This window comes from Salmo salar, chromosome 04 (assembly GCF_965601325.2).
Source record: "Salmo salar chromosome 04, fSalSal1, whole genome shotgun sequence".
Taxonomy (NCBI): domain Eukaryota; kingdom Metazoa; phylum Chordata; class Actinopteri; order Salmoniformes; family Salmonidae; genus Salmo; species Salmo salar.
In genome coordinates this window covers 46,295,924-46,304,492 of record NC_138294.1, presented here as the reverse complement: position 1 = coordinate 46,304,492, position 8,569 = coordinate 46,295,924, and the positions used below count along the sequence as shown (strand labels likewise).

The 8,569-nt window shown below is 44.3% G+C and overlaps 1 protein-coding gene across 2 annotated transcripts; it reads right to left on the bottom strand.

Annotated features, from left to right (window-relative positions):
- Positions 1 to 12: 12 nt before the first annotated feature.
- Positions 13 to 8,300, bottom strand: LOC106603068 (uncharacterized). Of its 2 annotated transcripts, XM_014196224.3 has the most exons (9): positions 8,131 to 8,300; positions 7,095 to 7,156; positions 5,063 to 5,755; positions 4,121 to 4,732; positions 1,871 to 2,001; positions 1,608 to 1,713; positions 1,304 to 1,370; positions 975 to 1,076; positions 13 to 773 (listed from the first exon to the last, which is right to left on the bottom strand). In XM_014196224.3, the coding sequence occupies exons 2-9, from the start codon at positions 7,142 to 7,144 to the stop codon at positions 636 to 638; spliced, it is 1,899 nt and encodes a 632-aa protein (XP_014051699.3). In that variant the 5' UTR covers positions 7,145 to 7,156; positions 8,131 to 8,300; the 3' UTR covers positions 13 to 635. The 2 variants fall into 2 exon arrangements, with proteins under 2 accessions (XP_014051699.3, XP_082830572.1); XM_082974446.1 differs by lacking the exon at positions 7,095 to 7,156 and having other exon boundaries at positions 8,131 to 8,297.
- Positions 8,301 to 8,569: the final 269 nt, after the last annotated feature.

Sequence of the window (8,569 nt, the reverse complement as noted above, 5' to 3'; positions counted from 1 at the left end):
GAATTGGGTCACTTCAGTTCAAAAGGAATTTTAATCAATGTGAAATGCTAACTAGATCACCCCAGTCCCATGGAAGGTACATCCCAAAAATGTCCTACGGGGCCTCCTTCGGCAGAAGAGAAAACTCCACACAAGGCACGTCCAGCCAATTATTTGAAATACCTTAAAACAAATGAGCAGGACATGCAGGGGGCATCAGTAGTTTTTACAGGTTGAGAATCATAAAAACTTGACCACACACTTTTGACAAAGCATCATATTCAACAGCCCCTGTGGAATAGTCTTTAAAAGGCCACTTTACAATAAAAGCATACAAAAGAATCTAAGCATCGGGGAAAAAGTGGTGCTGGAAAATATAAAAAGAAAAGTCTCATTTACATATTATGAGAGCTGTAACACAGTTGTGAAATCACAAAACCATGTCCATAAAAACTAGTCCGGAAGAATAGAAACAGACGGCCTATTCTCTATATTTAAAACACAGCGTAATAAAAATAAACATTTTATGTCTGGTTTTTCTGATGGGCACAGGGACAGTTCCATCTGGGGACAATCTCTCCAAGACAAAGAGGCAGCCCAAAGCACAAGGCCAGGGCACGTAACCCCGATCTGTGCAGTCAGTCCCTCTAGTTTGATCACCAGCGGCGGTAATACGACCCTCTGTTGGGAGGTACACGTTGACGCATCGTCGGCATGTTGCGGTATTTTGACAGGATGCTCTGGCTCTTCCTGAACACTGGCCTCTGAGAGAAGGGACGTGGCACAAAGCCTCCCTATAAAAGGAGGAAGAAATGATTTCAGCCAGACTAGTCGGAAATGCAGTCTTTAAGTGACATACAGCTTAATCCACCTGACACCACTACCGATATTTTCAAAAGGCCAAGTAGGCCCACAACACAGTCAGTGGGCTAAGAGAAGTCATACTGGCCATAAGTTATAAGAGCTGTTAAATAAAAAAAAATAAAGCTTCATACCATGTGTGGCTTCCTAAAGGGACCGGGCAGTTCAGGGCCTGGCTTTCTCTGGGGAGGAGGACCTGGTTTATGATTTGGGCTGCTGGGACGGAAGCTGGGTCTCTGTGGGACATAAAGAGTAAAGCATGTGCATATATGGTGCAATGGAGTTGATCAAGAAATGGAATTGCTCACTGAGGTTTCCAAAATTATGGGAGGCAACATTCAAGGTATTGGCGTCCCTTGACAGTTTACGCTCATTACAGTAATAAGCATGTTAGCACTCCAACACTAAAGCTATGAACATTCAGTTTTTAAGAGCCCAGTGAAAACCAGGCAGTGCTCCTCACCTGCGGTGGTCTTGGATTCCTGAAGGGTCTTTCAGGTGTGTGTTTCTCCTGTGGAATGTCCGTTTGCCTAAAGTGTGAAATAAGACAAAGTGAATTATCTGGCTAAATAACCCTGACTGAAACCACAGTTATTGCTGTGTGAAGCCACAACCATTGTGTTTTGTGTCATACCATGTAACCCATAACCACAGATTTTACAACAACAAAATGGTTCCAGTTATGTTCCATTCATAACAATATTCACTTTATATCAACTCTTACAATAATCCTCATCCAGTTTCTTATATCTGAATTGGCGGGTTACCTTTCTGCATATCTCCAGTCTCTTGGAGAAGGGGAAGGACTGGAGTCCTGAATTTTAGAGAAGCGTTCATTCAGCGTAAGTTGTTCATCTGAATTGTAATAGGGCTCTGAAAAGTCAGGCGAGAGTGAGTAAGAGAAGTCGCATTCTCACAACGATTCATGAATTATCTTAATTCGCCAAGAGACGTCACATTCCTGTCGAGGGGCATCAACCAAACTGTTAGCCGACAGACATGACTAAACAAAATGTCACAGTTCACTTACCTGTTTTGTTCTGTGGTGGTCTACTTCTATCCCTTGGGGGGCTGTCCTTTGAGCTGGAGTTTGTCCCAGGTGCTTGCCACTGGGACACGACGACTAGGTCACGAGCCAACCGTCGGTCTATAGAGGAAGAGCTGGAGAGAGACCAGCCGAGGTAGAGGATGACAAGAGATGAGCATCCTATTCAGTACAGCCTGAGAGGCCAGGTTTGGTAGGCAGTCAAGCAGAACATTATTACTAGTAGCCTCATCGTTAGATGTTGCCCCGTAAGGGAAAATTCCGTCAGTCTAAGTAATGCCCTGAAAAGTTGAAATGGTGTCATTCTGTAGAACAAAAAATGTAATATGCTAGAATAGAACAGATATTGGGAGACATGGAAAGAAAGGAAGTTACATGGCGGATGAAGGGAGTTAAAGGGCAGGCGGCTAAAGATTCATTTATAAATCACTGAGAGTGGAATAATGGTCATAAAAGCTGATCGTCACTCGGGTACTTACAAAGAGCATGTAATGTCCATGGTTTCCTAACGCTGTTTTTCAATGAACCCTTCACTGTGTGAAAACTGACGTGTATGAAATGGACAAGTGATGCTGATCGCTTTGATGACCTGGTCTCTTGCGGTCCACATTTTTACTTGAAGTTAAGCTCAAAGGCTGTCAATCCTCTCCAGTTGATTACTATTAAAATAATGACGGGGAACGGGAGATTAAAGTATCTAATTAGTTCAGCGAAATGAGCCAGTCGTCTAAGATCGGTGATCTTCAGTTGATCCTTACTTCTCTTCGTTAAGTTCAGTCTCACTTTCCAAATCGCAACTCTCCTGCATTCATTGGACATTGAATTTCAAAAGGGTATGTTATTGTGATCTTGGTCTCCTGTCTGGTACAAGTAGTGTGATCAAGTCAACTCGAGATCGTCCGTCTTCGGTCAGAATTCAGCAGTACACTTCAATAAGCGAGCAAACTGCAGAGCACGGTGTGAAGGAGCTTGCACTTTGTAGGAATGGATTCCATTGTTTACGTGTAGACGTCCAATTGTACTTGTAATGCAAAATTGCTGTGATGAGTGGGTGTAGTTTACAAAACAGTTCCCCACTGCATATGTTCCGCATAGATGCAGATTTGATGTATTCTTGCATGCAGAAAAAGTCCACTGTTCACTGGCTTAGCCAGATATGGTCCCGTGTGATGTTAATGTACAGAGGTGTGGTCCATTATCGCTTCATTTGTTTCTCGTAGGTCTATTGTACATTTCATGAGTAATGATTCTAAATCACTTTTTCAAATAGTGAGTCAACTGCATGGCTGCATTCTGTCTAAGAAATACAAGTAGTATTGTATGCATCTATGTATTACCAGAGCATAATAGCAGCCAAAAGTTCAGGAACAGCAGCACACGTTGACCTCATCTTTAGACCATTGAGTAAATATTGATATGGAGATTCCTCAGTGGTAGTGTCCTCTCCTCTTGACGCTGTACAGCCTCAGAGCTTCTGCCGCATGTTGTCAGTGGCTGTGTACTATCCCCAAAAGTCCTCTGGATGGCATCTTCAAGGAAGCTGCTGCATATTCCAATGCCATTTGAATGTTATTGCTCAAACTGACTTCCTGCGGGCCAAATATCCCTTTGTCAACTGGCAGATCGTGTTACCCGAATTAGTATGACAGCTGTCCGTTTCAGAGTCTCCTCCTACATAGGTCACTGCTCATCCAGGAAAAGAAAAGCTTCTAATTTCCTACGAGTCATGTTGGTGTGCAATGACTGTGGCATTTCAGCGGATTTAAGGGTATGGTCTTGTCCTCCGCAGTCCTCTTCACAGATGAACTCTTCTGAACTTCTGTTCTGTCTGGGGGGGGGGGGGCGCTTGCTGCGTGAGTAAGTTTCTTCAACTCTTCCACTTGATCAGAGGGGAACAGCACCACTCTAGCTTCTGACCCCAATAGCATCACAGAGGAACAGGCCACCCATCAACACATATGGATATGGCTTTTCTAGCATCTTTCAATCACATCTGATATTAATGAACAGGCTGATATTAATTCAACTTTGAATGACTGGCACCCAGAAGAAAAAAATAATTGAAAAACCACTTGTGAATTATTCTGTTCACTGCCAGCACACTTGAAAGTGCAACCCCAGAGGACTTTGGACATTTGATTTCAAAACGTAACGGATTCAGGACATCGCCGTAACTCCATTTCCTCCAAATATTATCACGCCCCAGCTCCCAGAGTGAGAAGGAAGATACCGTACCTGTGTGTGCTCAAGGCGCGCTGAGAGTCCACATGTTCCTTGTGTGACTCAGAGTTCCTGGAAGACTTGGCAGGTGACTGATAAGGTATGGGCCTCTTCCTCAGTGGCACAGCCTTTGCTTGGAAACGCTCCTGCCGAACAGCGAACTTGGATCGTGCATATGCTCTGGACGCATGCGGACCTTCCTCTTCCTGGTTCTTGATATCTGCTCCTCTGGGTCGAATTGGAGGTGCTTTGAGCTGCATCACCGACTCCGCTCTAATTGTACGCCCCTTCATCAAGCGACTCTTGTCCATGAGAGACAAGGGACGGCCGCCAAATCCCCTAGAGAAGTATTGTGGGATCTCTCTTCGAGGGCACTTTGGATGACCATGCTCCAGACCAAGGCCTGGTCCGCACTCCTGGAACTTCCGCTTGTGTGGTGGACCACTTGGTCTTTCCTGCGGGTTGTTCTGGTAGAAAGAAGATGAAATGCCTTTCCATGCGGGGGATCTGTGGGGAGGGTGGTGAAAGCTGCCTTCCTGTGCCCACTCAGGGCTGTGGCGTCCGCTGCCCTCCCTCTCCCTTCCCACCACTCCATGCTGTTGCCTGGGATCTCGCTCAGCAGACCACCTGCACAGCCATCACAAACAATACAACAAATGATTACATTGGAAGCTCCATTATCGGGTGAAGCAGGAAACGGAGGTTTAGCGTTTCTTTATGGTACCCCTTCACTTTAATGCCATGATACAGGTAGGCGTAAAACCTTCAGTGAGCATATACAAACTCTTTCCAGTGGCAGGCGACCAGCGCATTAACACCAGATCACCACATTTTACAGTTTATTATCACTGTAACACTGAACGATCATTTTGACCTCTGTGGTGTAGAGGACTACGTGAGTTTACACTTTCTCTCCATTTATTTTACCCAGCCCATACTGCCTCTTCACTCCTGTACCTCTCTGGATATGGGCCTCTGCCATGAAACTCCCGTGGCTTTTTCTGGGTGGTGCCAGAAGGTCCACGTTCACTATTGTGTGGGTGGGGAAAGGGCCCTGGCCCATTCCAGCGCTTCCGCCCACGAACTGGGTGCTCAAACAACCTCTTCCCGGGGCTATGGTGCGGCCGGGCACCCCAGCTCCTATCCTCTTCATGGGAAGGACCTGGGTGCTTGTGGGGGCCCATGAAGGAACTGTGGGGGGATGGTGAGGGTGGCAGCCTCCTGTCAGGGGGTTGGCTATGGTAATGGTGTGGTGAGGGTGATCTGTGACCTGGGTGTTGTCCATGGATAGGTGCTCCCCTCTGGCCCTGGTGCCATTGTGCAGGACTGTGTGGGGAGGACCTATGCTGGGCTTGGGGAGGACGGTTAGGCCTGGAAGGAGGTGCCCTCCTGTGGCCATAATGGGGCTCCGATTGAGAGGGGCATGTGTTGAAGGAATCCTGGTTTTGGGACCTCCCCTGATTGAATTGTCGCTCCCGCCGTTCTCCCATCAGTGTGGGACTTTTGGCAAAGTGAGCGTGTCCTCTGCCTCTGGAATCTCTCCAGCTTGGAGGGGCATTTCCTGGGTGGCCCCGGAATCCTCTCTGACTCCTGAGATGAGAGCTGTAATGCTCTTCGTGTGGCATGTTGTTGTAGCTATCCGAGTAGGACCTGTTGAATAACAAAACAGTCTTAAGAAGCCATTCACACAAGTCATGTTCTTTTATCATTAGCCATGTCTACACTTAAAATGGTGTTACTTAACCTTCTCATACAACAGCCGCCCCAGCGTGAGTTGTTTTATGCACGCGATGTCAGAATGCACTCACTGTTCCAAAATGTGATTATTATGCAACAGGACAGTTATCACGCACTGCCTGCAAATTATCTACAGGCTGTTTCAACGCGCCAATTTCAAAATATTTTCGAACAAGTTGTATTTTTTTTAGTTTGAATTGGGGTGTGATCCCACCTCATTGATTCACATAGAAGTAGCCCATTTCAGCGCTGCAGACAACATTTGAAGATTTTTCGAGCCAGACAAACTTCTCGCCGAGGAGAGCCCACGCACTTCAATATGTTTGCGCAGATCAAGTACAAATTTTAACATTTTCTGGCTGACCCTCGCATTGCCTTGTTTTCCATACAAATAATAAACTTGACATTAGCAAGTTCCTTATTTTCTGTATATCTTGTCGTTTCTACTGTATGCATGTTTGGTGCATAATGCATTTACAGTTTCTCACGTTTTTAAGTACATTCCGATTATTGCATAGATTGTAATGGACAACTACGAGGTGTGCAAAATACTTTTAAAAGGTTGTACTGATTATAATGAGCTAATACTAAGCTATTTGCCAGCTATGTGTGGCGCCATGTTTGTTGACATTATACAATACAATGCATTCTGGGTGTCAGACCAAAGACATAATGCGGTGAAGGAATGGTTCACCCATCTTTCGGGTAAACCTCCAGATGTGAATGATTGTAGATGACACACCCACTTCAACATGCATACTATAAACAGACCTAACTCCTCCAATTATCTTTGGTTGATGTGAAAAGAAAAACTATGGTGGCTCGCACAAACTACTTCGGATAACTTTCGATTTTTAGAAAGTAATTTTTAGAAAGTGTTTTACTCAATTATATTGTATTGGGGGGGCAGGTAGCCTAGTGGTTAGAGCGTTGGACTTGTAACCGAAAGGTTGCAAGATCGAATCCCTGAGCTGACAAGGTAAAAATATGTTGTTCTGCCCCTGAGCAAGGCAGTTAACCCACTGTTCCTAGGCCGTCATTGAAAATAAGAATATGTTCTTAACTGACTTGCTCAGATAAATAAAGGTTAAATAAAAAAAATCTAAATAAGTGTTCTAATTATACCGGTTTCAGCATAAGCTGCAGGGATGATCACACCCGATTGTTGTTGGTACGTGTTAAAACCAAATATGTTAGTTTACTATTAGACTAAACCTTGTTTGTTGCATTATAACTAATATTCTGCAAATACCTGGGCTTCAACCGAGGGGGTCCGGAGTGATGTCTGACCATCTTTGGCATACACCGAATAATCTGTAGAAAAGAAACGTACTTGAATTGACAGAAATGACAGCGAGTTTTAAATAATAAAGCCTAGCTAGCGGACTTGGCGAAACCACAGGTAGCTAACGTTAACCAATTTGCAGATTTAGTTACTACCAACACAAAGTTTTGAACCCCAGAGACGTAACATGGCAAGACTTCCAGGAACCCTTGCGAAGAAGACCAGGGTTTCATTTTGACGGCCTGCACATGCTCAGTTCGGCGTGAGACCTCTGTTAGACCAAATTACGTATTTCTGCGTTTAGCCAGCCAACGTCGCCATGACACCTACAAGCGTGACCGGAGACTTTTATTGGAGAAGCAGTTTGTGCCTAACGTCATACTGTCTTTGCTACAAACTACACCATCGAAGAAATAAGTAGCTCGCTAAATTAACAAGCTAAAGCATATCGACCTATGCAGCCATTTTAAAAAGGCAAACATGTTGCTTGAAGTAGTTGGTAGATTAATGGGTTTGTCAGAACAATGCGACTAATAGTTACTATAAAAAGTAGTTAGTTGTTAGCAGTGCAGCCTAACTGTGGGTAAATGTGGGATAACGTTGACTAAACGCAGCGTGCCAAACAACCTCGACTAGCTAGCTAACAAGTTGTTCGCTTGTTAGCATTGGCCAGATACACTAACGGGTTACCTAGCAATCTTTTAAACGATATAGATAGACAAGTCCCGCCAAACAAGTCGATCAAGCTTGTTAGTTAACATCTAGCTAAATAACCAACACGGTGCAGTTGAAATTATTTGGTTATTTGTACACTAAACTGGCTAGTCTAACGTAATGGTGTAGCTATTGTAGGCTAGCTAACACGTTATGCTCCCAAATTTTGTGTTAACGTTAGCTATGCCGCTTAGAAAGTTGACCTATTCTTGGATACATCCACATACGAGTTGTTTTTAAATGGGACATTACAATAAAAAAAAAAATAATAATAATAGCAATAACTTACCTTTCAGTTTGTGTTCAAATAACGTTACTTTCAATCGCCTTCGTTCTGCAGTCTGGTCCGTCGAATCTGTCCGGTACAGGGAGGGCAAAGATTTTCTAAACCAAAGATAGACCAAATATAGACCACAGCCTTTCGTTTCAAAGGGAACAAATGACCCAAAGTGGGCAGAACAAGCAACTAGTGAGATCCGATTGGCGCGTTCTAGCGTCATCGGCATATTTCCGTTAAGGAACGCCTACTTTGTGAAGTGCGCGTGTGCAATAACTCCAAACAACGCGATTTTAAACAACTTTTACAAGGGGTAAAATCTACAAACCTTAGTCCACTCGGTTCATAATATTTTAGTTTTGGGAACAGAAAACTGTATTGAGATCAAATGTTTCAGCAATGAGAACATTTGCAGAATCTCGTTCCATCTATGGTATATGGTAGTGAGAGG

Excerpts from the sequence above, each read along its gene's own strand:
- LOC106603068 (XM_014196224.3), bottom strand. The coding sequence starts at position 7,144 with ATGCCAAAGATGGTCAGACATCACTCCGGACCCCCTCGGTTGAAGCCC. Across the intron at positions 4,733-5,062 it reads AGAGGCCCATATCCAGAGAG|GTGGTCTGCTGAGCGAGATC; the intron begins GTACAGGAGTGA and ends ATGGCTGTGCAG. Across the intron at positions 1,714-1,870 it reads ACCACCACAGAACAAAACAG|AGCCCTATTACAATTCAGAT; the intron begins GTAAGTGAACTG and ends CTGACTTTTCAG.